Genomic DNA, 25,684 nt, shown 5'->3' on the forward strand with positions numbered 1-25,684 from the left:
GGGATTACAGGCGTGAGCCACCGTGCCCGGCCTATTTTTTAATTTTGTTGTAGGGATGGAATCAAGCTATGTTGCCTAGGCTGGTCTCAAATTCCTGGACTCAAGCAATCCCCCCACCTCAGCCTCCCAGAGTGCTGGGAATATAGGTGTGAGCCACTGCGCCCTGCCTAGGAGTCTCTTCAAGTCAAGTATGGTCACGTCCTCCCTGCTTGACCCTCTCCCACCTGGGGCTCAGTTACTCTCTCCCCCTCACTCCCCCACAATCTTCCCCTGTCCTGGTCGGCTGCCTGGAGGGCCTACAGCCCTGTCTGCTCATTTACCCTTCAAAGTTCAACTTATCCTCGCTTCCCACAGGGGAGCACTCCAGAACCCCTGAGGTGCCCCACGCGACCTCCTCTCACTCATTTTTCAATTTTTTTTTTCCTGAGATGGAGCAGGCTGGAGTGCAGTGGCACGATCTGGGCTCACTGCAAGCTCCGCCTCCCGGGTTCATGCCATTCTCCTGCCTCAGCCTCCCGAGTAGCTGGGACTACAGGCGTCTGCCACCTCACCCAACTAATTTTTTATATTTTTTTAGTAGAGATGGGGTTTCACCATGTTAGCTGGGATGGTCTCTATCTCCTGACCTCGTGATCTGCCCAGCTCGGCCTCCCAAAGTGCTGGGATTACAGGCATGAGCCACAGTGCCCGGCGTTTTTTTTTTGTTTTGTTTTGTTTTTGAGAAGTCATGCTCTGTCACCTGGCCAGGCTGGAGTGCGGTGGCACCATCTCAGCTCACTGCAACCTCTGCCTCCCAGGTTCAAGCGATTCTCCTGCCTTAGCCTCCCGAGTAGCTAGGACTACAGGCATGTGCTACCACGCCCGGCTAATTTTTGTATTTTCAGTACAGAGGGGGTTTTGCCATGTTGGCCTGGCTGGTCTCAAACTCCTGACCTCAGGTGATCCGCCCACCTTGGCCTTCCAAAGTGTTGGGATTACATGCGTGGGCCACCACGGTGCCCAGCCTCTTTTTTTTCTTTTTTTTTGGGGGGGAGGGAGCCTGGCTCTGTAGCCTAGGCTGGAGTGCAGTAGTGCAATCTCAGCTCGCTGCAACCTCCGCCTCCCAGGTTCAGGTGATTCTCCCACCTCAGCCTCCCGGGTAGCTTGGATTACAGGCGTATGCCACCCTGACCGGCTAATATTTGTATTTTTAGTACAGACAGGGTTTCACCAGCCAGGGCGGTCTCAAACTCCCGACTTTCTGTAGTGCGCCCGTCACGGCCTCCCCAAGTGCTGGGATTACAGGTGTGAGCCTCCGTGCCCGGCCTCCTCTCATTTTCAGCCTATGTAGACGCCTACCGGCCCCCAGTAGGGCTGGGGCAGGGTTGACTTTCCAGTGCTCTCTGGGATGGCTGGGAGCATGGAGGCTGAGGACTGGGCAGCATCCCCCTACATCGCCCCATTCTGGGAAGGCCCTGCTCTGGCTTCTCTAACTCAGCTTGGGTTGGGGGCAGCCCCAAGCCCCGTCCCAGACCCTCTGCAGCCCTGACAACAGCTAGGGCCAGAGATGACCTCAGCCTGGAGAGCCAGTGTTCCTGGGGAGACAGAATCTCATTGCCTCCCACCCCAACCTAAGAGAACCTCTCCTTTGGGGGTGGGGTGAGGTTCAGGGACGGATCCTGGATCCACACCAAGCCCGGCTTGCTCCACTGACAAGGAGAAAAATGCGGAAAAGGGACGGAAGGGTGACATCACCCAGGATTGCTCTACCTCTGGGGCAATTATCGGGGGGCGGGGCGGCCCCAGTCAGACGCAGACAGCCCCAAAGCCTGAACAGGCAGGGCGGGACCCAGGTACAGACCCAGGTAAGGGGCCAAGGTCCGGAGGGGTCGCGGGCGCGGGGCAAGGCTGAGGCCCCACGTCAGGGCGCGTGGGTCTGCGGAGCTGGGGTCCCCCACGAAGGGTTTGCGGGACTAGCATCCCGCCTTGGATGTTTATGGGTCCGTCTGTGGGTGAGCCAGTGGGTCCCGGGACTCCCGAGGCCTGTGCGGCTTTCAGGTCTGGGGTGCTGCCGGTGAGTCTCTGTCCAGGGACCAGCTCCTCTGTCCCGGGTGGGTGTGGGAGGCGGACCTGGTGGGGAAGGGCGGCGGCTGCCCTGAAACCAGAGCCCCCTCTCGCGGGTACCCAGGTCTGTGTGAGGCTTCCAGCCCCCAGGCTTGGGGGCCTGCGCCCGGCCCACCCGGCTCCCGTAGGCGCGTGCCCCCAGCCGTGCCCAGCAGGGGCGGAGGGAGGGCGGGAGGCTTCGCTGGGCGGCAGCGGGGGGCGGGGCTCCAGCGCGGGGGGGCGGGTCAGGGACGGGGGCGGGGCCCGAAGGCACGGCCGTTCCCCGCGCGCCCCGATTGGTCTTCGTGTGCCGGCCCCGCCCCCGCCGTGAGTTCACACTTAAAAGCGCCGCCTCCGCGCCGCTCGCGTAGCTTCTTCGCCTCCGCCAGCGGGGACCGGCGCTAGAGCCGCAGCTGGACCCGCCCGGCCCCCGGCTCCCGACCCCCGGCTCCCGGCTCCCGGCTCCAGCGAGCGAGCGGCGAGCGGCGAGCAAGCGGCGCAGAGAGGCCCGGCCGCCCGCGGAGCCCGGAGCCCGGCGGCCGCCGCCGCGATGTTTCCCCGGGAGAAGACGTGGAACATCTCGTTCGCGGGCTGCGGCTTCCTCGGCGTCTACTACGTCGGCGTGGCCTCCTGCCTCCGCGAGCACGCGCCCTTCCTGGTGGCCAACGCCACGCACATCTATGGCGCCTCGGCCGGGGCGCTCACGGCCACGGCTCTGGTCACCGGGGTCTGCCTGGGTGAGCGGGGCCGGGGGCGGCAGGCGGGGCTGGCGGGAAGGCCGCGCGGGGCCGGGGGATGGTCTCGGTGAACGGAGGGGCCCCGCGGCGAGCCGGTGGGTACCGTGGGGAGGGCTCCTGTCCGCGCCTGGGGAACCCGGCGAGGATCCAATCCGGGTCGCTGGCCCGGGGGCGGGGCCTGGTTTGTTTTGCTCCGAGGGTGCCCGGGGCCCGCCTCTCGGGCGCAAAGGTTGGGGGACGGGCAGGTGCAGCAGAAGCTGCTTAATTGGACAGAGAAAGTAACTCGTGGGCGGGACCGTGAGAATCCAAGGAGGCACCTAAGTCACCCCGTGGCCCTGGATATTACACCCTGTGCCAGCGGTCGGTCACAGTGTCCTGGGCCTCTGCAATTCCAGGCTGCTATCAGGGGGCCTGGCATGGGGGTGGCCTCTGAGAGGCGTCTGGGAACCGTGACCTGGTCCTTTCCAAGGGCCCGGAGGAGGAGCCCCGCTGAGGTCAGGGCTGGGCGCGAAGGGGCTCTTCTGCCCTCTCCTTGCACATGGTGCCCTGTGGCCTGGCTCCCCGCTGAGGCCCACCGCGTTTGCACACTTCATGGTGAGGGTGCTTCTGGGCTCTGGTGCCTGTGGTCAGGAGTGGATGGGTCTCTGTGTGCTGGGCTGGCCTCGGCTCGCACTATCGGCTGCCATGAAGGAGCAGCATTTACAGCACATAACTTCAGGAGTCCTGGGAACTGCTGCCCAGCTCCTAGCCTGTGAGGACACCCGAAATGACAGGCACTCTGCTCAGCAGGAGCTTGTCCGGGGTTCACCCCTGCCCTCTTCCTCTGAACTTTGTCCTGGGAGGGAGGGGGCTGGACCACAGAAGTGAACCCCCCAGGTCCGAATAACTACAGCTGTTATTGGAGGCCTTCAGACAAGCGCCTCAGTCGGCCCCCTGGCTTCAGGACACATCAAGGTCCCTGCTGCCCCAGCCAAGGACACTTCTCCCATAGCTTCCCCACCCTGCTCCCAACAAGACTGCTTCTCACGGGTGGTCTTGCACAGCTGGAGCCCATAGTGCAGCAGGTGCTGTCTGAGGAGCTCCTGCCTCCACACTGCCCCACTCCTGACAAGAGTGATGCACTGGAGGAGGGGCTTGGACCTCAGCTCTTCCCACAACGCTCCAGACCACTTCCAGGGACTAGCCCCAAGCTGGCCAGCACCCTTGGGCCCAAAAGGAGTGTTTGGGGTGCTTCCTCTTGGCTGCAGTGGGACACAGGTGTGCCTTCTTAGGAACTGGGTCCTGACTACTTCCAGCCCAACACACGCCCGGGCCTGTGAACTGTGACCTGTGTGCCGGGCTGGGCTTTGTGGGTCTGCCCCATCCCCCCACTGCTGAATCTGGCCAAGTGGGTGAAGGCTAAGGCTGGTCAGAGTTGAGTCTCTGCCTTGTCCCCACTCCTGGGCTAGATGCCACACCAGGCCCAGTGACTCATGGGGACAGACAGTTGGGAAATACCAGGCAGAGGGCAGGTCCTGGTCTCAGCTGGCCAGCCTCAGCTGTCTGCCATCTCAGGGAAGGTGGCCAAAGTCCCAACTATAAGCCAGGTCCCACATGCACTGGGCCTCCTCCAGGGTCTGTATGCCATGGAACCCTGGACATGGGGCTATGAAGGAAGGTGGGTTGCAAAGCCCAGGAGCACGGGCCCCTAACCTTGGCCCTGTGCCCCAGGTGAGGCTGGTGCCAAGTTCATTGAGGTATCTAAAGAGGCCCGGAAGCGGTTCCTGGGCCCCCTGCACCCCTCCTTCAACCTGGTAAAGATCATCCGCAGTTTCCTGCTGAAGGTTCTGCCTGCTGATAGCCATGAGCATGCCAGTGGGCGCCTGGGCATCTCCCTGACCCGCGTGTCGGACGGCGAGAATGTCATTATATCCCACTTCAACTCCAAGGACGAGCTCATCCAGGTGGGGCCTGGTGGAGCCATGCTTGGGGGTGGGCACAGTGTGAACCTCAAGGACCCTGCTCACTCTCTCCCACTCTGTCCCTGTCCTGAAGGCCAATGTCTGCAGCGGTTTCATCCCCGTGTACTGTGGGCTCATCCCTCCCTCCCTCCAGGGGGTGGTGAGTATCCCTAGCCCTGGGCACCTTCCATGAGGTGGGCCGTGGGATGAGGGACAGAGTGGGAGGCCACCGAGAGCCATCCTTCAGGCCCTTGCCCTGCCACTGCCTGTTACCCCACTTCCCCTGTGTTACTCAAGAAGCAGCCATGGCGATGCACGCTTCCTGCCCTGCCCCCCGCCATCCCTTCCTCTGTCCCTGCCCTCCCCCGTCTGCCATCTGCTCAGTGCCCAAGCTGGCCCACAGTCAATGCCCAGTGGGTAAAATGCCCAAATGAAATAGCCACTGAATGGGGCCCTTGGTGGCCGCGTGGGGTGGCGGTGGGTGGGGGGAGCTGGCCAGTGCAGCCACAGGCCCTCATGTACAGTCCTGTCTGTGTGTCCCATGGAAGCGCTATGTGGATGGTGGCATTTCGGACAACCTGCCACTCTATGAGCTTAAGAACACCATCACAGTGTCCCCTTTCTCGGGCGAGAGTGACATCTGTCCACAGGACAGCTCCACCAACATCCACGAGCTGCGAGTCACCAACACCAGCATCCAGTTCAACCTTCGCAACCTCTACCGCCTCTCCAAGGCCCTCTTCCCGCCTGAGCCCCTGGTGAGCTCTGCTCCGGGGACTGTGGCCTTCCCAGCCACTCCTCACTGAGCACCAAGGGAGAACACTGCTCCTTTGACTTCTGAGTGCCCAGGGTAGGGTGGGGTCTGTACAGCCTCTTCTGAGGGCTGCGGGAAAGTGCGCAGCCTCTCTAGGGGCAGATGGCCCATCCAACTTCTGTCCAGGCTCCCCGTCCAGCCTCTCTCTCTCTTTTTTTTTTTGGAGATGGAGTCTCGCTCTGTTGCCAAGGCTGGAGTGCATTAATGCGATCTCAGCTCACTACAACTTCTGCCTCCTGGGTTCAAGCTATTCTCCTGCTTCAGCCTCCCAAGTAGCTGGGATTATAGGCGCCTGCCACTATGCCTGGCTGGCCTCAAACTATTTTTTTTTTTTTTTTTTTTTTTGAGACGGAGTCTCGGTCTGTCGCCCAGGCTGGAGTGCAGTGGCCAGATCTCAGCTCACTGCAAGCTCCGCCTCCCGGGTTCCCGCCATTCTCCTGCCTCAGCCTCCCGAGTAGCTGGGACCATAGGCGCCGCCACCTCGCCCGGCTAATTTTTTTGTGTTTTTAGTAGAGACGGGGTTTCGCCGTGTTAGCCAGGATGGTCTCGATCTCCTGACCTCGTGATCCGCCCGTCTCGGCCTCCCAAAGTGCTGGGATTACAGGCTTGAGCCACCGCGCCCGGCCTTTTTTTTTTTTTTTTTGAGACGGATTCTCACATTGTCATCCAGGCTGGAGTGCAGTGGTGCGATCTCCGCTCACTGCAAGCTTGGCCTCCCAGGTTCATGCCATTCTCCTGCCTCAGCCTCCCGAGTACCTGGGACTACAGGCACCCGCCACCATACCCAGCTAATTTTTTGTATTTTTAGTAGAGACGGGTCTAGGATAGGTTTTGGGGTTGGGGGCTGTGGGTGGTGAAGGGAGGTGGCCCTCAGGGGCGCCAGGGACTCCAGGGGCAGAACAGGCATCCCTGGCTCCGTCCACTCCGTTTAACCCTCTTCACCACAGGTGCTGCGAGAGATGTGCAAGCAGGGCTACCGGGACGGCCTGCGCTTCCTGCAGCGGAACGGTGCGTGGACCCCGGCGGGACAGGGCGGGGTGGGCTCGGCTCTGCTGCACCCTGCAGGCCTGATGAACTGGGAATCCCTCCTCGCCCCCACCCCAGGCCTTCTGAACCGACCCAACCCCTTGCTGGCGTTGCCCCCCGCCTGCCCCCACGGCCCAGAGGACGAGGACGAGGCCATGGAGAGTGCCCAAGCGGTGGACCCCTCACAGCCGCCCGGGGAAGATCACATCCTGGAGCACCTGCCCGTCCGACTCAATGAGGGTGCCCACCTCGGGGACTGGAGGGGAGGAGGGGAGGCAGGAGGGGAAGAGAGAGGACGGTGAGCCGGGGAGGGAAATCTAGGGGGTCCTGGGCTCCTCTGCCTCCACTGGCCGCTGACCTCCCGCCTACCTGCAGCCCTGCTGGAGGCCTGCGTGGAGCCCACAGACCTGCTGACCACCCTCTCCAACATGCTGCCCGTGCGTCTGGCCACTGCAATGATGGTGCCATACACGCTGCCGCTGGAGAGCGCTCTGTCCTTCACCATCCGGTGTGGGGGCCGGGGGGTCGGGAGAGGGGCCCTGGGGACTGACTTTGGGATCATCCGCGAGTGATGGTCACCAGGGAAGGTGGGGTGGGGTGGGCAGTACCGAGTCAGGGCACAGACAGGGCCCGGCGGGTGGGCATGCGAGCCCCTGAACGCGCTGCTTGCCCTGTCCCCAGCTTGCTGGAGTGGCTGCCCGACGTTCCCGAGGACATCCGGTGGATGAAGGAGCAGACGGGCAGCATCTGCCAGTACCTGGTGATGCGCGCCAAGAGGAAGCTGGGCAGGCACCTGTCCTCCAGGTGAGCCGCCAACTGCGTGTCCACCCGGGGCCCGCGGTGCTAGTGCCGGGAGCTGAAGCCCTCTCCCTGCCCCGCAGGCTGCCGGAGCAGGTGGAGCTGCGCCGCGTCCAGTCGTTGCCCTCCGTGCCGCTGTCCTGCGCCACCTACAGCGAGGCACTGCCCGGCTGGATGCGCAACAACCTGTCGCTGGGGGACGCGCTGGCCAAGTGGGAGGAGTGCCAGCGCCAGCTGCTGCTCGGCCTCTTCTGCACCAACGTGGCCTTCCCGCCCGAAGCTCTGCGCATGCGCGCATCTGCCGGCCCCGCCCCCGCCGACCCCGCCCCCGCCGCCCCCGCCCCCGCCGACCCAGACGACCTCGCGTCCCCGCAGCACCCGCCAGGCCTGCCCCCTTGCTGAGCGCCGCTGCTCTCCCGGCCCGGCCTGTGATCGGGGCCCTGGGGCTGCCTGAGACCCCAACCCTCTCCAGGGATCCTGCCTGAGATGCCTGCTTTACCACTGCAGAGTGAGGAGATGGGGGGAGTCACAGCTGCCAAGAGGGGCCTTTACCGTGGGCCCCTCGCCAGCCACTCACCAGCTGCACTGAGTGGGGAGGTTTCCACACCTCTCCCCTGGGCCGCTGAGGCCCTGCGCACCTGTGCCTTAATATTCCTTCCCCTGTGCTGCCTGGGCACCTCCCCCACCCCCTTACCCCCGAGAACTTTGCAGCTTCCCTTCCCGCCCCATTTTTCATGTCCTGCTGAAAAATGTGTGTGAAGAATTATTTATTTTCGCGAAAGCACATGTAATAAATGCTGCAGCCCAGCCTCTGCCCACTTCGCGTGTATGTGACTGCCTGCTTGCTTGCAGAGCCTGGTGGCTAGGGTCTGGCCCTGCCTCGGCTGACTAGCGTCTCCACAGATGCAGGCCTGCAGGGTCTCCCAGCATCGCACTCCTGGGCCTGGCATTTGGAACCTGCCAGGTTGGCCTAGGAACCCCCCGCTACAGACACATGTGAGCCTGCTGCATTCCTGCCCACCCCCCTGTCTAGGACCCACCCACATGCCCCCCAACTTGCCCTCGGCCTCCTGGCTGACCCTTGGCCACCGCCTTCTGAGGGCCAATGGAAATATTTGGGACCGAGATCCTTGGTAAATAAAAACCAAAATGTTTACAAAAGGTGTCACCTGCCCCTCCCCACACACAGCGGGGGTGTGGCTGCTTTCAGGCTTGGACAGCTGTGGGGGCTAAGGTTCCTGAAACTGAGCACAAGGGACCTGGGAAGCCTGGGCACTTGCTCCACTTGGCGTTTGGCCCAAAGTTCTCTGTCCCCCTACCCTCACAAGCCTCTCTGGCCTGGTGCACATACCTTCTTGTTCCTGTGCCCAGCCAGTACACAGGTTGGGGCTGGGATATGGAGGCAGGTGAGGTCCTAGCTGAAGGGGACTCAGCCTTGTGCTGAGGAAGTGGTTTCCTGACAGCATCTTCTGCATGGCGGAGAGGCCATGAGGGGAGAAGGCCAGTCCTTGGTAACCAAAAGGGCCCCATGGCCTGAGGGTGCTGGAGTGGAGCCCTAGGCCTGACTGGCTGTCCAGAGCTCTTAGCCCTGTCAGAGTCAGTCCCCACCTGCTCCTCCCAGAAGGCGTGGGGTGGCTGTGGTGGCAGCCCCCTGCCAACAATAACGGTTGGTTCTGGGATCTGGGACTGGGCGAGCCGGCCAGGCAGGTCCCTGTTGCGCCTGTGCCAGAGGCCACCCCCCTCCTTGGTTTCAAGGTCCTGTCCCATAAGCCCAGCCTTTTGTGGTTCAGCTGGGTCGCAGGCTGGATCCCAGGCCCCTTCCTTGAGAAGCAGAGGCCTTGCACCCCTCCAGGGTTGCTGGGCAGGAGAGTGATTCCAGCCCTTCAGGTGGGTGCGGGAGCCAGACGGGCTGGGGAGGGCTCCTCGGTCTTGGGTGGAATTTTCTCCCCACACGGGAGGGTTTCATTCTGGCCTCAGGCAGCTCCTCCTTCCAGTCCTCCCCCTGACTGGGAGCCCCAGTCAGGGCTGGGCCCCAGAAGGAGAGCCAGGAGGGGCTGTGGAGGTGGGACCTCCCTGTGTCCCCAGCTCGTTCACCTGTACGTGTACACTGAATACTGCTAAGTTAAACATTTTCTAGCATTACATGTTCATTGTTTTGTTTTGAGATGGAGTTTCGTTCTTGTCGCCCAGGCTGGAGTACAATGGCACAATCTCTGCTCACTGCAACCTCTGCCTCCTGAGTTCAAGCGACTCTCCTGGCTCAGCCTCCCCAGTAGCTGGGATTACAGGTTAGGGTTTTTTGTATTTTTAGTAGAGATGGGGTTTCGCCATGTTGGACAGGCTGGTCTCGAACTCCTGACCTCAGGTGATCCGCCCCTGCCTCGGCTTCCCAAAGTGCTGGGATTACAGGCGCCTGGCCTACATGTTTATTGTTTAAAAACTGGGAAAGTATCGAGAAGAAAGTAAAGGCTCCCCACCCCTAGAGATAACCGCTGAAAGTATTTGGTCTGTTTCCTGCCCGGCCTTTTCCTACACACACTTTTTGGTGCCTTAAGTCAGGCTCCCCACGGACAGGAGTGGCCCCTCCCAGACGCTGGTGTCTGCGCCCGCCCCCCGCTGCCTTGTCCCAGCTCTGGGGGGTCCCTGGGTCTCCAGGGCACATCGTTGCTCCACTGCTCGCTCGAGCCTCCACGGGTCGGGCAGCCGGGGCAGCGCAGAGAGGCGGGGACAGGCCACAGCGGCGCAGAGCGGCTCCTCCCGGGGCCGGCCCAAGCAGGGGTCTCGGTGCCTGGGAGGCGGCAGGGGTCGCTCCGGGCCCGGTGCCCCCGGCGCCCCGTCCGGGTCTCAGCTGGGGCGGGGCGCGCCCAGCGTTTCCGGGAGGAGCGGCCCCGGGCGCGCGGCAGGTGCGGCGGCGCAGTTCGCAGGTAGGCGACCGCTGGTCCCACCGCTGAGGCCCCTCCACCGCCGCCCGCCCGGCACCCGCCGCCGGCACCCCCTCGGGGCCGCCGTGGCCCGCGCCAAACCTGAGCGTCTCGGTCGGGAACTCGAGTTACACCCTCGGGGCGCGCGGCGGCAGGGGTAAGGGCGGGCTTGTACCCTAGAGTTTCGGGGAGCGCAGGCGGTTGGCCGCCCCACCCAGCCAGCCCATCCTTCCAGCTCCCTGGGGCCCTGCCGCCACGCGGCTTCCGGCTAGGGTGGACCTCCGGTCTAGCCGGCAAGCCGGAGGGAGAGGCGACAACGTGGCTTGGAGACAATGGCCCTGGCCTCTTGTGTCCCCTTCTCTCACCTGCCCAGACTTGCCCTCTTTGAAGGTCGCCTGGGCTAAGGAACCTGGAAGGACCCTGGGCGGGGAGTGAGGGGAGAGGATCACAGCTCCCTGGTTGGGGAAGGTGGGTTTTGCTGGGGAGCAGCTTTGGGAAATCCGGGATTAGGACACTGTGTGAAGGACAGGTGGCTCTGGTTAGGGGGAGGGGTGTCCCTGCAAGGAGGTGGGATGGGAGGCCCCAGGGAGTTCTGGGACAGGGAAGGGCCTTAGTGTTGGGGGGCAGGGGTATTAGGTCTCGAATCTGAGTGTTTCTGAGTGGAGCCTCAGAGGCAGGGCTCCGCAGGCTGGGACCTTGCCCCTGCAGTCTGTCGGCTTAGTTGTGTGGAGGGAGGCGCCAGTGGGCAGAAGGGAGAAGTTTGCCCTGCCTGCCAGCTGTCATGAGGCTGGGCCACACAGGCCCAGGCCAGGGGCTAAGGACTTGGTCAGGACTGGTTGAGCCCTCACTTGGGACCAGATCTCCAGTTGCAGAGCGTGACGGGCTCCTCCCTCACTGACCTGCAGCCAGCTCCTCTCAGCTTTCAGGATCCCACCTTCCTTATCACCAGGTCTTCTCCACTGGCCCTTGAGATTGCCCTCACCTCCAGCTCCCCCTCTCCCAAAGTCGGCAGCCCCTCCTAGGGCTGTAGCCTCTCCCTGGGTTCCAACCTCCTGAGATGCCAGACCCATTGGGGCAGTACTCACAGGTCCTGAGCTGCATCATCCACCCCAGTGACACCCCAACCCTGCAGCATTTTCTACATCCACCCCCCTGGCCCCACCTTGCCTTCCGCCTACCTTCCCACCTGCTGCAGGGAGGGCCCTCAGCTGAGCCGTCAGACATATTTGCACCCCATCTGCTCCCCTCCTGAATTTTTTCTGACCCTCCCTTGGCTTCACAGCACCTGAAGGCCAACTGAGGCCCCCTGCTCCCATGGCCAGCCCTGGAAAGCCTGGGGCTGATGAGGCCCAGGAGGAGGAGGGGGAACTTGAGGGGGGCTCTGCAGGGCCACAGGCTGCAATGCTGGAGCAGGCCCAGGAGCTGTTTCTGCTGTGTGACAAGGAGGCCAAGGGTTTCATCACCAGGCACGACCTGCAGGTGAGTCCCTCGCCCCAAGAGATTGCTTCGGCCCTGGTTGACCTCAGCAGCTCATCTCTGCTCTCCTTCCCTGACCAGGGACTCCAGAGCGACCTGCCCCTCACACCAGAGCAGCTGGAGGCCGTGTTTGAAAGTCTGGACCAGGCTCACACTGGCTTTCTCACTGCCCGGGAGTTCTGCCTGGGCCTGGGTGAGCCTGAGGCCTGCCTATCTCCCACTGCCCAGAGCTGGAGGCCTGATCAGGAGGCCTGGCACCTGTGGCGCCCCGAGGGCTGCCTGTGCCTCTCCTCCTCCTCCCTCCGGGGCCCGTGCTGGTGTCTGCACGCACTGGCGCTTGGGGGCTCCCAGCTGCTGTCCAGTGTGTGGAGCTGACCTTCCTGCCCCTCACCTCCTCTCCCGTGCTAAGCTCCGGTGGGGCTGGGAGCCGGCCTGTCACCTCTTGTTCCCAGGCCAATAGGACCAGAATAAGGAAGAAAAACAGGAAACTGGGCCCTGAGAGAGGGCAGGATACTCGTTGGGAGGGTGAACGGGGACAGAGCCAGGGTGGCGACCCACAGCGGTGGTAATCGCTCGCTCCATGCCCGCAGGGATGTTTGTGGGGGTGGAGTCGGCCCAGGGAGCGACCCCCCGCAGGACTCCCGAGGAGACCTTTGAGTCGGGCTGGGGCTGGCTCGACGTGCAGGGCACAGGGGCCTCTCTGGATGAGGAGGAGGAGGAAGAGGAGGAGCGATTCCACACTGTGTTGGAGCAACTGGGGGTGGCCCCGGTCCTGGGCGAGTGAGTCGGCGCTGGCCCCGCTCCCACTGCCCCCTCTGCTGTTTCTCTGCCTGCATGCTGTCTGCCCTTGTCACCCGAGTGCTGGTCCTGCACAGGGTCTCTAGGGCGGGTCAGGCCTAGCCTAGCGTCAGCTGCGACTCCTTGGGAGGGACCTGGCGTGATTTCCCGCAGAATTTGCATTTCATGAGGCAGCAGCCAGGGCTGCAGGGAGGAGGGGCAGCGCCGGGCGCGGGGCCACATACTGGCACTGCCCGGGATACGCACACCCACCACGCACGCCGGGCAGGGGCGAAAGCGCTCACGGGAGGGATGCCCTGCACGCTGCAAGTGCTCCTGTCCTGCCCAGGGACGAAGGAGTCTCCCAAGGGTTTGCCGTTGGCGGAAGGGAGCCTGCTCCCCACCTCTGCCAGCTCCAGCCTCAGTTCCCGCCCGCCCTCCAGGCAGCGGGCTGTGAGGACGCTCTGGGCCCGGCTGCAGCGCGAGCGCCCCGAGTTGCTGAGCTCTTTCGAGGATATTCTGATACGCGCGTCAGCCTGCCTGGAGGAGGCGGCCCGGGAGCGCGACGGCCTGGAGCAGGCGCTGCGGAGGTGAGGGCCGGGGTGGGGTCTGGGAGCCAGTGGAGGGCCTCAGGGTAGCAGCAGAGGTGGTGCCGGGGGGCTGTAGCACTGGCAAGTTCTCATCCGAGGTCGCCTGGTCCCCCGAAGGCGCGAGAGCGAGCACGAGAGGGAGGTGCGCGCTCTGTACGAGGAGACCGAGCAGCTGCGCGAGCAGAGCCGGCGCCAGCCGAGTCAGGTGGGTCTCGGGCCCCGCCCCTCCCGCCAGGCCCAATCCCACCGCGCTGGCCTTCCTGGCTCCGCCTTCTCCGAATTAATCCCTCCCCGACGGCCCCACCTCCGCGGGTCCAGGCTGCCCTCAGCCGGATGAGACCCCGCTGGGCCTCACCCATCACGCCCGCCTGGTTTTCCCCACCCGACCCCGCCTCGCCCTGGCCCACTCCCAGTCCCTGGCCCTCCGTGTACCTCTTTTGCATGGCCGGGCGGCCAGCGGAGGCTCAGTGGTCTTCCCTGCGTCCCAGAACTTTGCCCGCGGCGAGCAGAGAAGCCGCCTGGAGCTGGAGCTGCAGAGCCGCGAGCAGGACCTGGAACGCGCGGGCCTGCGGCAGCGGGAGGTGAGCACCTGGCCCCTGCCCCGTCCCTAGGGTCACCCGTGCACTCTCCCCCTGTGCCTCAGGGTCCCCAGTCCCCGGGTTGTCTGGAGCCTGGGGCCCGCGCAGCACCCCGGGGAAGAGGGGGCGTTCCTTGCCGGTCTCCATCCTTCCACCCTTCCACCCTCCAGTTAGAACAGCAGCTGCAGGCCCGGGCTGCGGAGCACCTGGAGGCGCAGGCCCAGAACTCCCAGCTGTGGCGGGCGCACGAGGCGCTGCGAACGCAGCTGGAAGGGGCGAAGGAGCAGATCCGCAGGCTGGAGAGCGAAGCGCGAGGCCGCCAGGAGCAAACCCAACGGTGCCGGGGGACGGGGCTGGGGCGGGCCCCCGTACGTGTCCCGCGGGCGGGGCCGACAGGCGCTCAGCTCTGGGCCACTTTCATCCCCGTCTCAAGTCCCAGGCCCGCCCAGTGGGAGGGAGGGTCTTCTAGGGGGTCCTGGGGCTCCCCAAGGAGCCTTCCTGCAGCCGGATCACCACCTCCCACCCACAGAGAGGTGGTCGCCGTCTCCAGGAACATGCAGAAAGAGAAAGACAGTCTGCTACGGCAACTGGAGCTGCTCAGGTACAGTCAGGCTCAGGCCTGAGAAGGAAGGGGCTCAGCAGAGCTTGGGGGCTCCAAGCTCCCCAACATTCTTGGCTGCCACTCTACTCCACTGGAATCTTTTCTTATGTCTGCCTTTCTGCCTTTCACCTCTAACGCTGCAGTCCCAGCCAGACATCTCTCTTCAGTCTGAGGGGAGTCAGAGCCCGCCTCCCCCCAACCTTGAGCTCCCTCAGACCCTCTCAATGTCTGACTCCTCCTTCCCTAGGGAACTGAACACACGGCTGCGGGATGACAGGGACGCCTGCGAGGCCAGGCGGGCAAGTGGCAGCCACAGGAAGGCTCTGACGACTGCCCACCTGCCTGGGCCCACCTGCTGCTGCTGCTGCTGCTGGGCTCGGCCCCACAGACGAGGCTCTGGCCACCTTCCCAGTGCCCGGTGACCAGCTCCGAGTGACTCAGAGCATCAGCTAGAAGCTGCTTTTCTGGGAGGCTTGTCATGGGTAGGGGGTACCCACTCAGGATGTGGGCTCTCCCCAGGGGGCCCCAGGATCGCCTGACTGAAGAACTGAAGACATGAAGGACCTAGCCTGGGAGTGGTCAGGGTCCAGGGAGTGGTCAGGGTCCTGTGTGCCCTCTGCCAGCCTTCGCTCTGTCCCCAAGCAACCCCAACTCAGTTCAGCAGAAAACCCCCCTCATCAAATAAAACCTACTGACTGCACTGCATCCTCCTGGGCCTTCCGTGCATCTGGGGGCCACAGCCTGTGTGTGCCACATGCATGAGGTGGGCACTGTGCACACGTGCTGTGTGGGTGAACACAGGGAGCACGGGCCTGTGGCGATGGGGCTGAGGTCCTGCGTGTCCTCTTGTGTCCCTGGTCATGCCCCAAACTCACACTACCCATCAAGGCTGGAGCCTCCACAAGGCCCTCGCCAGTGTGTGGATCAGGGTTCCCCACTGTCTCACCAGGGAGCCCCGGCAGTTCCTAGCCTCAGTCGGCCACCCCCTCCCATGCTGGTCCTCACCTGTGGCAGTGATGAATGAGCTTGGTGGGTGGGGAGCCCCCTCCTTCCTCACTCCCACTCTCCGCCTCTTGGTGCAGCCCTAGGCCGGCCCTACCATTCCTCCTTCACCTCCTCCCACCGCTCCCAGTGGCCCCTTCCAGTCTAGAGGGCATGGGCCCCCCAGAACCCCATGGGTATCTCTCGCTGGAACCCCAGGCCTGCCCGGGTCTCCAGGCTGTCCACACTGCACGCAGAGTAGCCCCTCTCCTGCATCTACCCACAGCGCTAGGCCCTCCCCTCCCCCAGGCCGGCATCCGTTCTGCCGACCCCTGCAGCCTCTGGGCGGTTCCTGGGTGCTGAGAAAGAGATGGGGGTTAGGCATGGAGGAGGGCCCGGTCGCCACAGCCCAGGCCCTCTGGCTGGGCTGGTTGCCGTCTTATCTCCGGGCCCGCCTCCCGCCCAGCTCCTCTGTCCCTGGACCGGATGAGCCCTTGATGGGCTGTTGGCACCCCCAGGGCTGCAACTCGCCCGGCCTCCGCAGTGTCGGGTCGACCCCCAGCGCCTACACCCACCGGCTCCCGCCCGCCACGCGGGTTCAGACCTGTGGAGCTCCTGACGCCCCGGGCGGGGCTTGAGGCCGGGGCGGGGCCTGGGCGGGGCGGGGCGTCCCCCTCGGAGGCGCCGGGCCGCGCATTCTCAGCGCTGGAGCCGCCGCCCCCGCAGCCGCCGCCGCCCGGTCCCGGACTCCGACGAGTGGTAGGTGAGTGCGACGTCACGGCAGCCCGGCCGAGCGGGGCGAGGGGAACGAGGAGGCCGAAGGCCCTGCGCGCCCCAGTCCCGGAGGCCCAGCCGCAGGCGCCGGGAGGTTCCGGGAGGCCGCACCCACCGCCTGGCCCAGCTCCTTCGCAGGCCCTTCCGCGGGAGGCGGACGCCGGTCGGGTGAGGGAGGTGCAGTGGCAAGGAGAGGCGCCTCCCGGACCCTTGGACCGGCCTGACGGCACCCTTCGGCCCAGGGGTCCCGGGACGCGCAGCCTGGACACCCTGCTCATTGTCCCTGGACACGGCCGCCTTCCCTCCGCCCGCAGCCGCCCCCGCCCGCGTGCAAGTGGGCGCGCCATTGGCCGCGCCGGGCGGGGTCGGCGGCGGTGACCTCATTGCAGTGCCGCGGGGACGCTTGGCAGGCGCGGAGTCCCAGGTCCTCCTGACTGGGGCTCCCCCTGATAGGGCGCGGGTCGCCCAGGGGCCTGGTGCGGGTCCCGGGGACTCGGGGAGGGCCGGAGAGCTATTTTTGGATGGCCTTTTCCCAGGGGGTTCAGAGGGACTAGGCATTCCTGGGAAGAGGGGCCACTCCGCAGCGGGTCGCCTGTGTCCTCGCGGTGGAGGCCGCATCTGTGCCTTGAACCAGCCTCTCCAGAAAGCCTGGGACCTCACAGCCAGGCCAGGGGCACATCCGTGAGGGGCTCACACATCCCCCCAGCTCAGTGACAGACACACATCCCCCCCATCGGTGGCAGGCACACCGCCCCGCTGGTGGCAGGGTCTGCTCGTGCCACCCCTCGTGCGTGTATTTAGGCCCCGGGCTTCATGGAGGGTGAATGTCCCCTCTCAGCTCAGTGGTCAGGTCTGTCCCCGCGAGCTTCATGATGCTACTTTCCCAGGCTGTAGCTGCTGCTGTTTGGGGCAGAAGGGCCAGTGATGGGCCTGGAGCGAAGGCCAAGAGTGGGGCACCTGGGGAAGGCATGAGGTCCCTCCCAGGATCAGACACTGTCCGGGAATGTCCTCTGCCTTGGGAGGCCAAGGCGGGTGGACCACCTAAGGTCAGGAGTTCAAGACCAGCCTGGTCAACATGGTGAAACCCTGTCTCTACTAAAAATACAAACATTAGCTGGGCGTGGTGGTGGGCGCCTGTGATCCCAATGACTCAGGAGAATGAGGCAGGAGAATTGCTAGAACTCAGGAGGTGGAGGTTGCAGTGAGCCAAGATCGAGATCATACCATTGCACTCCAGCCTGGGTGACAGAGCGAAACTCCATCTCAAAAAAAGGAAAAAGGCCGGGCGCGGTGGCTCAAGCCTGTAATCCCAGCACTTTGGGAGGCCAAGACGGGCAGATCATGAGGTCGGGAGATCGAGACCATCCTGGCCAACACGGTGAAACCCCGTCTCTACTAAAAAAATACAAAAAACTAGCCGGGTGAGGTGGTGGGCGCCTATAGTCCCAGCTACTTGGGAGGCTGAGGCAGGAGAATGGCGCGAACCCGGGAAGCGGAGCTTGCAGTGAGCTGAGATCCCACCACTGCACTCCAGCCTGGGCGACACAGCGAGACTCCGTCTCAAAAAAAAAAAAAAAAAAAAAAGGAAAAAAAGAAAAGAAATGTCCTCTGCCTTGCCCCACCCTAGCCCAGACTAAAATACCAGGCTTGGCCACTCCTCTCTCTGCCTCCAGAATGAACCCAGCCCACTCTGGCCCTTGGGCCAGACGTGTAACCTGTGACCTGACGTGTCCTTGCCCCTCTAGCCTAGAGTCCTGGGGAGCTTCTGTCCACCTGTCCTGCAGAGGAGTCGTTCCTAGCCCGGTTGGTGTGTGCTGGGCAGGGTGGGGCAGAGCAAGCGGGGCGGTGAAAGTCCAGGCCTGGCTGTGCTGTCTGGAAACGTGGCCCGGGGCGCTCACCTGCTGTCTGCACCCCACGCGGTCCCTGCCTTCCCTGTGCTCATGGCTTGCCCGCTGCTGCATGTTGGGCAGGGCACGGGGCCTCTGGGGAGGGGCACAGCCTGTCTGTGCTGCCCCCTCGTGTTGGTGTGGGTCCCCTGTCCAGGAAAAACCCTCCCAGTCTGCCAGGCTCCACCTGCCTCCACGCTCCATTCTCCCCACTCGGGCCAGGAGGAAGGAAGGGCTGCTCTTTAACAGACCGTAAACAGGCCTGGAGAGCCTTAGGAAGGGGCTGAGCTGGGGCCTGTCTGAGCCTCTGCCCCTTTGCTGTCTCTGTCTCTGAGTGGCCTCCTCCGCCCTCACTGCAGGCCCGTAGTCTCCTGTCAGCCTGTGACGTGGGGCCCCGGGAATGCCGTGGGGGGCGGGCAGGCTGGCATGAGCTCACCGGAGGTACCCGCTAGGGCTTCCTCCCCGGGCCGCCAGCAGGGGTGAGTCAGCAGTGATGATGGGCGGTCCTCCATGACCACTGGCCTATCTGTGGGCACCAGGGGTCTCTCGTGGCTGCACCTGGTCAGGGTTCCTGAGTCGCTAGGAGGTGACACGTCATGTTCCCACAGGGGCTCCTTCGCAGGTCTCCCAGGACAGTGGCTGGCTCCACCCGACTCCTGGGCCGGCTTGGGCATCTGTGTTCCCTCCTCCTATCTGTCCCTGTCAGGGGTCTGGTGCTGTGGCCCCGCTGACCCTTCCCCTGCCTCCCCAGCCCCAGGATGGGTGAGTTTAACGAGAAGAAGACAACATGTGGCACCGTTTGCCTCAAGTACCTGCTGTTTACCTACAACTGCTGCTTCTGGGTGAGGAGGGGTCGCCTTGCCCCCACTCCCACCCCCACCCCTGCCCCTCCTGGGTCACCATCAGACCTGGGCAGACTCGGTGACTGGTGTGTACTGCTTGTAGCTGGCCGGCCTGGCTGTCATGGCAGTGGGCATCTGGACGCTGGCCCTCAAGAGTGACTACATCAGCCTCCTGGCCTCGGGCACCTACCTGGCCACAGCCTACATCCTGGTGGTGGCGGGCGCTGTCGTCATGGTGACCGGGGTCTTGGGCTGCTGTGCCACCTTCAAGGAGCGTCGGAACCTGCTGCGCCTGGTCAGCAGGGCGCAGGGCCACGGGGCGGGGTGGTTTGGATGGGGCCCAAGGGGGTTGTTGAACCTGTGCCTTGCTGTGCTCACCTGGGGGGGGCACGGTCCTTCCACCCCTGCCTAGTCCTGTGGGTCCCCACATTCCCGCTGGACCAGCTGAGGGAAGACACCAGCTCCACAAGAAACCTTCAGGGAGGGTGGCCGCCACTCAGCCCCCACCTGGAGCCTGGGGAGCCGGGGTGGGGACTCTGCTCTGAGGTGCCCAGGCACTAGGCCTCAGAACTAGGCCTCCTTGTGCACCCTGTCCCCCCCCGCCCAGTACTTCATCCTGCTCCTCATCATCTTTCTGCTGGAGATCATCGCTGGTGTCCTCGCCTATGTCTACTACCAGCAGGTGAGGGGCCTGGGCAGGCCATTCAGAGACACAGACATGCACAGGTGGGGTGGACACACACAGATGCACACACGTGGCTAGCCCCAGCCCCTATCCCCACGGTCCCAGAGCTGACCAACGTGCCACTGGGCCTTGGAGGTGAGGTCTAGGTCTCTGCAGGGGCACATGGGGTCAGGCAGGTGTCCAGGGGATCCGGAAGCCATCTCTGCCTCTGCCGTACTCCACTGTCACCCTGGTGACGGTCCTGGCACCACCCAACCTCCCCTCATGCCGAGGTCTGACCTCAGCCCTTCCCTCTGGCTCTGAGCCAGGACCTGGGCCTCCCCTCAGGCCATCCTGGGGCTCTGCCAGCCCCACCTTGGAAGGTCTTAGACTGAGACTGAAGTTTCTTGTACCCCAAACCCCAGCTGAACACAGAGCTCAAGGAGAACCTTAAGGACACCATGGCAAAGCGCTACCACCAGCCGGGTCACCAGGCCGTGACCAGCGCTGTGGACCAGCTGCAGCAGGAGGTGGGTGGGTGGTGCTGGGAGGGTGCATGCATCCCCAGGGCCTCCCTGGACCTGTGCAGGAGCCTCTGGTCCCAGGTCTCACCCTGAGCCTTGTTCTTGATGCAGTTCCACTGCTGTGGCAGCAACAACTCACAGGACTGGCGGGACAGTGAGTGGATCCGCTCAGGGGAGGCCGGTGGCCGCGTGGTCCCCGACAGCTGCTGCAAGACGGTGGTGGCTGGTTGTGGGCAGCGGGACCATGCCTCCAACATCTACAAGGTGGAGGTGGGTGGGCAGCGGAACCACACCTCCAGTATCTATGAGGAGGTGTGGGGGGCCTCTAGTATCTATGAGGAAGTGTGGGGGGCCTCCAGTATCTATGAGAAGGTATGGGGGCACCCCAGTGGCTGGATATGGGCAGTGAGACCACGCCTCCAACATCTACGGGAGGTGGGTGGGCAGCCCAGTGGCCGGATGTGGGCAGTGAGACCACGCCTCCGATATCTTAGGAGGTAGTGGGTGGGCAGCCCAGTGGCTGGCTGAGCTGTCTGTCAGTGGCCTGGCTGCGTAGGTGCTAGGGGTGGGCATGGCCACACCCTGGAGGTGGTGGGGGCCAGTGGGAAGTGCCCCCTGGGCCCACCTTCAGCACCCATCTGCGCCCCGCAGGGCGGCTGCATCACCAAGTTGGAGACCTTCATCCAGGAGCACCTCAGGGTCATTGGGGCTGTGGGGACCGGCATTGCCTGTGTGCAGGTGAGGGCACACGGGGTGACGGGTATTTTGTCGGGGACATGGGGCAGGGCGGTGGTTGCTGGCCCCACGGCGTCTACTTATGCCCGCCTGGCTCTGCACACAGGTCTTTGGCATGATCTTCACATGCTGCCTATACAGGAGTCTCAAGCTGGAGCACTACTGACCCTGCCCTGGGCTTGGCTGCGGCTCTCTGTGCCTTGCTGCTGCTGCACCCAACTACTGAGCTGAAACTACTAAGTGCCAGGGGTTGGACTCCCTGATGACACCCACCCTGTGCCATCACCATAACCTCTGGGGACCCCAACCCTAGAGGCAGCTTCAAGTGCCTTTCGCTGCACACCAAAGCCCAGCAGGGAAGTAAGGGGGGCTGGCGGGACGACGGTATCGGGGGTGTTTTGTGGGGCTGCCTGAACACATTCTGCCTGGTGGTCAGATGCAGGCTGGAAGGGGCCTTGCTGAGTAGGGCAAGGCCGAGTGTTCCCAGCAGGGGGAGAAGCCCTTCACACCCCAGGCCCTTCAGGGATTGGGGCTTTGCCTTGCAGCCACATGGCCCCATCCCAGTCAGAGAAACTGAGTAAGGTCTGACCCTTGGGCCTGGGCCTCTGCCCCTCCCCACCCAGGCCTCGTCTCCCTCAGAGCCCGTCTTCCCCACCGCGGTCACCACCACCCGAAATGCCACATGGTCACTGTGCACTGCCCCATCCATGTGCCTGTGTGGGGCAGGGGCCTCCCAGTTTTGTTCACTGCTGTACCCAGATGCCTACAATCATCCCTGCCACATACAGGTGCTCAATAAACACTTCTGGGGCAGATGGACGAGCCCGCTGTGCTGGTGAGATGGTCTGTTCTCAGGGCCCGTCATGTCCAGCGGGGTAGACAGACCCCTCCTTGCAGTGTCAGGACAAAGAAGGGCAGAGCCAGGACACAGCCCCCATGGGGCTCCAGGGAAGGGAGGTCTGATGCCAGGGACAGCCAAGCACAGGTCTCACAGCAGAAAGAACTGAGCATGTTTCTAAATGGTGAGATGGTGGTGTGTTCAGAGCCCCTGGGGGAGAGGAAAAATGGTTTCCAAAGACCCTTCTGGTCATGGGGGGGAGCAGACATGGGAAGGGTGCACACTGGGGGCTGTGCCCAGGTAAGAGGCGTCAGGCAGATGGGTAGGGGCAGTAGGGTGAGGGGGTTTACATGGTAGAGCCTATAGGCCCTGCTGGGGGCACGGATGGGAGATACCAGAGCCTGGTGTCTGGCAGAGGTACCCTGGAGACGGGAGCCAGGGTTCAGTCACTGATTGTACCCCCCACTGCCCAGGCTCCTGTCCCTAAGGCTCAGAACTGAAGACCCTCAGGCAGACCCATTCTCCCCCACCAGAGGGCACCACGCCAGTTATCTCAGCAGCAGGGCCATCTGACCTGGGGTGCTTGCTGGCAGCACTGCCTGGACAGCAGGGCCGCCTCAGGGCCGCCTCCCAAGCCAGCTAGGGGTGTCTTAAGGCCTGCCCTCCCTGCTAGACTCGGGTGGGACCCTCAGGGACAGGCAGCAGTGGGCAGGGGCCAGCAGGTGCTGGCATCTGTGACCATAGCAAAGAGTGGGCCCCAGACGATCTGGTTCTTTTGTTTCTTTTTTTTTTGAGATGGAGTCTCACTGTCACCCAGGCTGGAGTGAGTGGCGCAATCTCGGCTCACTGCAAGCTCCCCCTCCCAGGTTCAAGCAGTTCTCCTGCCTCAGCCTCCGGAGTAGCTGGGACTACAGGCGCCCGGCACCTCGCCTGGCTGTTTTTTTTTTTTTTGTATTTTTAGTAGAGACGGGGTTTCACCGTGTTAGCCAGCATGGCCTCAATCTCCTGACCTCGTGATCCACCCGCCTTGGCCTCCCAAAGTGCTGGGATTATAGGGGTGAGCCACCGTGCCTGGCCTAAATCTGGCTCTTCAGATTCCAAGAGAGAGGGTACAGGAGCCTCTGCTCAGTCTGAAGAGCACCCAGAAGGAGGGAACCTCAGCCCTGAGATAAAAGGCTCTCCTGGCAGCACCTCCTGCAGGGGTACCTGTGGAACAGGCTGGCCCCAGGGCTAGGAGAATTCATGGCCCAGTTGGCTTCCCTGGGCTGCCGCGGTGTGAGAGCTGGGCCTAGTCCTGGCCCCTGACATCCTAGTGAGGGCTGGGACCTTGGTAGTTCTGAAAGACCTTTACTGGATTGTTCCTTCCAGAGTGGGGGATGGGACACACACACGCTGTGGCAAGGCATTGCGCCAGCTCCTGGATGCCTCAGCCTTGTGAACTTGGGGCAGGATGCTCATGGCCCATGGTCAGCATGGCAGGTAGGCGGATTCCAGCCTGGTCACTTCTCCAGGGGTGCATAATTGAGCAGCTTCTCGATCAGGTCCACGTGGGCCAGCAGCATCCGGCGGCAGCAATAGCGCTTCAGGCCCAGGGCGTCCAGCGCATCCCTGTGTCAAGCGAGGGGAGGAACAGAGAGGCCAGCTGAGTTCTCCACGGTCTGCACAGGCCTGGAGCCCACATCCAGGCTGCCTCTCACTGCCTGCTGGCCTCACTCCCCTGCTACCGGCAAGGCGAACACATTCACCCGGATGAGAAGTAGAGACCTAGCGGTATGATCCTGGCTGGAGTAACTTGGCAATGCCCAGATCCCTGGGTGGAGCGTGAGGAGCCTTCTCTCCCACCTACTCTGGCTGTACATATGTGTGTCTAACATATGTAAGAAATATAAATGAAACGAAAACTAGAGGTAATTGGGGGAGCATAGAAAACCAAGGCCACCGAGGTCCTGATGCGCAGCTCCCCTCATCCCGCACCAGCCACAGCAGGGTAGCTCTCCAGGGGCCTGCCCTTAGCTGGTTCATCCCCCACCCCAGAGCAAGCCCTACTCTGCCACTGTGGCGTCTTTTCTCACCTCTGCTTCCTTCAATCAGGGAGAGACTGCTTCTCCAGGGAGCCACCTCTCCCATTTCCCAAGCCAATTAGAAGCTTTAATTTCCCTGGGACCAAGGTCCAGTCACCATCAATACTTCCAGAAAACTCCCACACTGATGGCTCCAATGTGCAGAGACAGAAGCTTGGGAAAGGGGAGGCCACATGGGAGGCCCCTGCAGTTCATATCCCTGGGAAAGGGTCTGGACAGGCCACCAGCCACTCACTCTGGCAGCCCACTCGCTTTACTCATTCGTCCAGCAAGCTGCACTGAGAGTCTATGGCAGGCTGGCACACACGAGCCTGGGGTTTCACATGTGACCAGGACTCAGCAGGCAAGGGTCAGACTCCAGCAGGGGCACCAAGACTCAGGCACGGTGGTGACAGCAGCACTGAGGGACAAGCACAGGAGAAGGATGCCTCCCCCACAAAGCCCGATGATGAGGGTGGTCAGCAAGTCTGCCCTGCATTTCTTTTTCTGTGTGTGTGTGTGTGCGTGACACGGAGTTTCACTCTCTCATCCAGGCTGGAGTGCAGTGGCGTGATCTCGGCTCACTGAAATCTTCACCTGCCTCCCAGCCTCAAGCGATTCTCTCGCCTCAGCCTTCCAAGTAGCTGGGACCACAGGTGTGCACCACCAAGTCCGGCGAATTAAAAAGATAAGAGGGCCAGGGCGGTGGCTCACACCTGTCATCTCAGCACTCCAGGAGGCCGAGGCAGGTGGATCACGTGAGGTCAGGAGTTCGAGACCAGCCTGGCCAACATGGCGAACTCCTATCTCTACTAAAAATACAAAAATTAGCCGGGCGTGGACACGCCTGTAGTCCCGGCGACTGGGGAGAATTCCTGGAGCCCAGGAAGCAGAGGTTGCACTGAGCCGAGATCGCGCCGCTGCACTCCAGCCTGGGCGACAGAGCGAGACTCCGTCCCAAAAAAAAAAAAAAAAAAAAAAAATTTCTGGAGATCAGGGTCTCCCCAGGTTGTCCAGGCTGGTCTCGACCTCCTGGGCTCAAGCAAGCCTCTCGCCTCGGCCTCCCAAACTTCTGGGATTACAGGCGTGAGCCGCCGCGCCCGCCCGTCCTGCAGCGAGGTTTGCAGGACATGGGGTGGGTCTGGGAGCAGAGACGAGAGATTAGGACGGAGACCAAGGGCTTTACTGCGGGTGACAAGACGCCTGCCACCCGCCAGGCCACCTAGAATCCCCAGGACACCACTGGTTTGAAGCCCAACTCCGTTCTCTCCCCAGACTTCAGCGGACAATGTTCTCCCGAAAGCAGATCAGAGCTGGGCCGGAGTGGCCGGGTATGAAGCTGCTCATGGAGCGCCGGCCCCAGGCAGCGCTGCGCCTCCCGCCCCGGCCCGCACCCCAGGGCGGACTCAGCCCCCAGCCCCGGCCCCAGCCCGCGCCTCACCCCTCAGTGTACTCGGCCTGCAGCAGCCCCAGGTAGGCCTCCCACTTGTTGCCGACGATCTTGCCGCAAGTGAAACACCGTACAGGAATGATCATGGCGGCGGCGCGTCCCAGACTGCCCGGCCCGGTCAGGCCGCACGAGAAGAACTCCCCCCAGGCCCCGCCCCGGGCGCGTCCACTGTCGCGGGGGGACCGGCTCCGCTCGTTCTCCGCTGCCCCAGCCGTTCATACACTGGCCCCGGCGCAGCTGGCCGCAGTTTCCGCCGCCATGGGGATTCCCCATGCGGCCCGGGGCTCCTGGGCCTGCACGGCCGCGGCAGCAACAGACGACACACCCCCGCCCACCATCTTGGTGCGTCCCGGAGCTACGGCGTCTGAGCAGGGCCGAAAGCCGCGGTGGCGGTTCGCGTTTCTCGTGTCCGCTTGACTGACAGCTGCGCGGAGGGAGCGGACGAAGCGAGCGGGAGGCGGCGGCGCAGGTAGAGCGCCCGGGGGGTCGTGGGGGCGTGCGGCCAGGGTCTCGCGGCCCGAGGTGTCCGACCGGGAGCGGCTGGAGCCGGACGCGAGCGGGGCGCGCGAGTTCGAGCCTAGAGCCGACAC

General features: G+C 63.5%; 6 protein-coding genes across 25 annotated transcripts in view; 4 read left to right on the forward strand and 2 right to left on the reverse strand.

Annotated features, from left to right (window-relative positions):
• Positions 1 to 25,684, reverse strand: part of CEND1 (cell cycle exit and neuronal differentiation 1) — an 82,805-nt gene that overhangs the window by 33,347 nt on the left and 23,774 nt on the right. The window lies entirely within an intron of this gene.
• PNPLA2 (patatin like phospholipase domain containing 2) lies at positions 2,538 to 8,204 on the forward strand. Its single transcript, XM_050757872.1, has 9 exons — positions 2,538 to 2,819; positions 4,530 to 4,762; positions 4,854 to 4,919; positions 5,308 to 5,517; positions 6,521 to 6,581; positions 6,678 to 6,839; positions 6,975 to 7,107; positions 7,281 to 7,403; positions 7,481 to 8,204. The coding sequence occupies exons 1-9, from the start codon at positions 2,633 to 2,635 to the stop codon at positions 7,797 to 7,799; spliced, it is 1,494 nt and encodes a 497-aa protein (XP_050613829.1). The 5' UTR covers positions 2,538 to 2,632; the 3' UTR covers positions 7,800 to 8,204.
• CRACR2B (calcium release activated channel regulator 2B) lies at positions 8,543 to 15,040 on the forward strand. Of its 3 annotated transcripts, none has more exons than XM_050757894.1 (10): positions 8,543 to 9,685; positions 11,601 to 11,797; positions 11,876 to 11,987; positions 12,385 to 12,574; positions 13,015 to 13,161; positions 13,279 to 13,366; positions 13,650 to 13,742; positions 13,910 to 14,076; positions 14,269 to 14,340; positions 14,588 to 15,040. In XM_050757894.1, the coding sequence occupies exons 2-10, from the start codon at positions 11,633 to 11,635 to the stop codon at positions 14,760 to 14,762; spliced, it is 1,209 nt and encodes a 402-aa protein (XP_050613851.1). In that variant the 5' UTR covers positions 8,543 to 9,685; positions 11,601 to 11,632; the 3' UTR covers positions 14,763 to 15,040. The 3 variants fall into 3 exon arrangements, with proteins under 3 accessions (XP_050613851.1, XP_050613854.1, XP_050613853.1); XM_050757897.1 differs by having other exon boundaries at positions 8,543 to 9,284; XM_050757896.1 differs by lacking the exon at positions 8,543 to 9,685 and adding an exon at positions 10,254 to 10,321.
• TSPAN4 (tetraspanin 4) overlaps positions 10,754 to 25,684 on the forward strand; it is a 40,272-nt gene continuing 25,341 nt past the window's right edge. Inside the window, exons 1-2 of one of the 2 annotated variants that reach the window (XM_050757964.1) lie at positions 10,754 to 10,757; positions 25,510 to 25,563. The gene's annotated coding sequence lies outside the window, so the exon portion shown is untranslated. Of the gene's footprint in view, positions 10,758 to 25,503; positions 25,564 to 25,684 lie in introns of those variants that run through there. The other variant, XM_050757963.1, reaches the window with a different exon arrangement.
• Positions 15,979 to 21,561, forward strand: CD151 (CD151 molecule (Raph blood group)). 6 transcript variants are annotated; one of them, XM_050757953.1, is made up of 9 exons: positions 15,981 to 16,084; positions 17,841 to 17,902; positions 18,733 to 18,823; positions 18,927 to 19,118; positions 19,431 to 19,505; positions 19,913 to 20,017; positions 20,123 to 20,281; positions 20,663 to 20,749; positions 20,853 to 21,561. In XM_050757953.1, the coding sequence occupies exons 3-9, from the start codon at positions 18,740 to 18,742 to the stop codon at positions 20,910 to 20,912; spliced, it is 762 nt and encodes a 253-aa protein (XP_050613910.1). In that variant the 5' UTR covers positions 15,981 to 16,084; positions 17,841 to 17,902; positions 18,733 to 18,739; the 3' UTR covers positions 20,913 to 21,561. The 6 variants fall into 6 exon arrangements, with proteins under 6 accessions (XP_050613909.1, XP_050613910.1, XP_050613913.1 ...); XM_050757956.1 differs by having other exon boundaries at positions 17,841 to 17,898; XM_050757954.1 differs by having other exon boundaries at positions 16,008 to 16,080.
• Positions 22,918 to 25,684, reverse strand: part of POLR2L (RNA polymerase II, I and III subunit L) — a 627,758-nt gene continuing 624,991 nt past the window's right edge. For all 12 annotated transcript variants that reach the window (XM_050758002.1, XM_050758001.1, XM_050758008.1 and 9 more), the window contains exons 2-3: positions 25,086 to 25,214; positions 22,918 to 23,192 (exon numbers count right to left, since the gene is read on the reverse strand). In XM_050758002.1, the coding sequence (XP_050613959.1) occupies positions 23,084 to 23,192; positions 25,086 to 25,180 (204 nt within the window). In that variant the 5' untranslated portion in view covers positions 25,181 to 25,214 and the 3' untranslated portion in view covers positions 22,918 to 23,083. The remainder of the gene's footprint in view (positions 23,193 to 25,085; positions 25,215 to 25,684) is intronic.

The sequence above is a fragment of the Macaca thibetana genome, chromosome 14 (genome assembly GCF_024542745.1).
Source record: "Macaca thibetana thibetana isolate TM-01 chromosome 14, ASM2454274v1, whole genome shotgun sequence".
Classification (NCBI taxonomy): Eukaryota; Metazoa; Chordata; class Mammalia; order Primates; family Cercopithecidae; genus Macaca; species Macaca thibetana.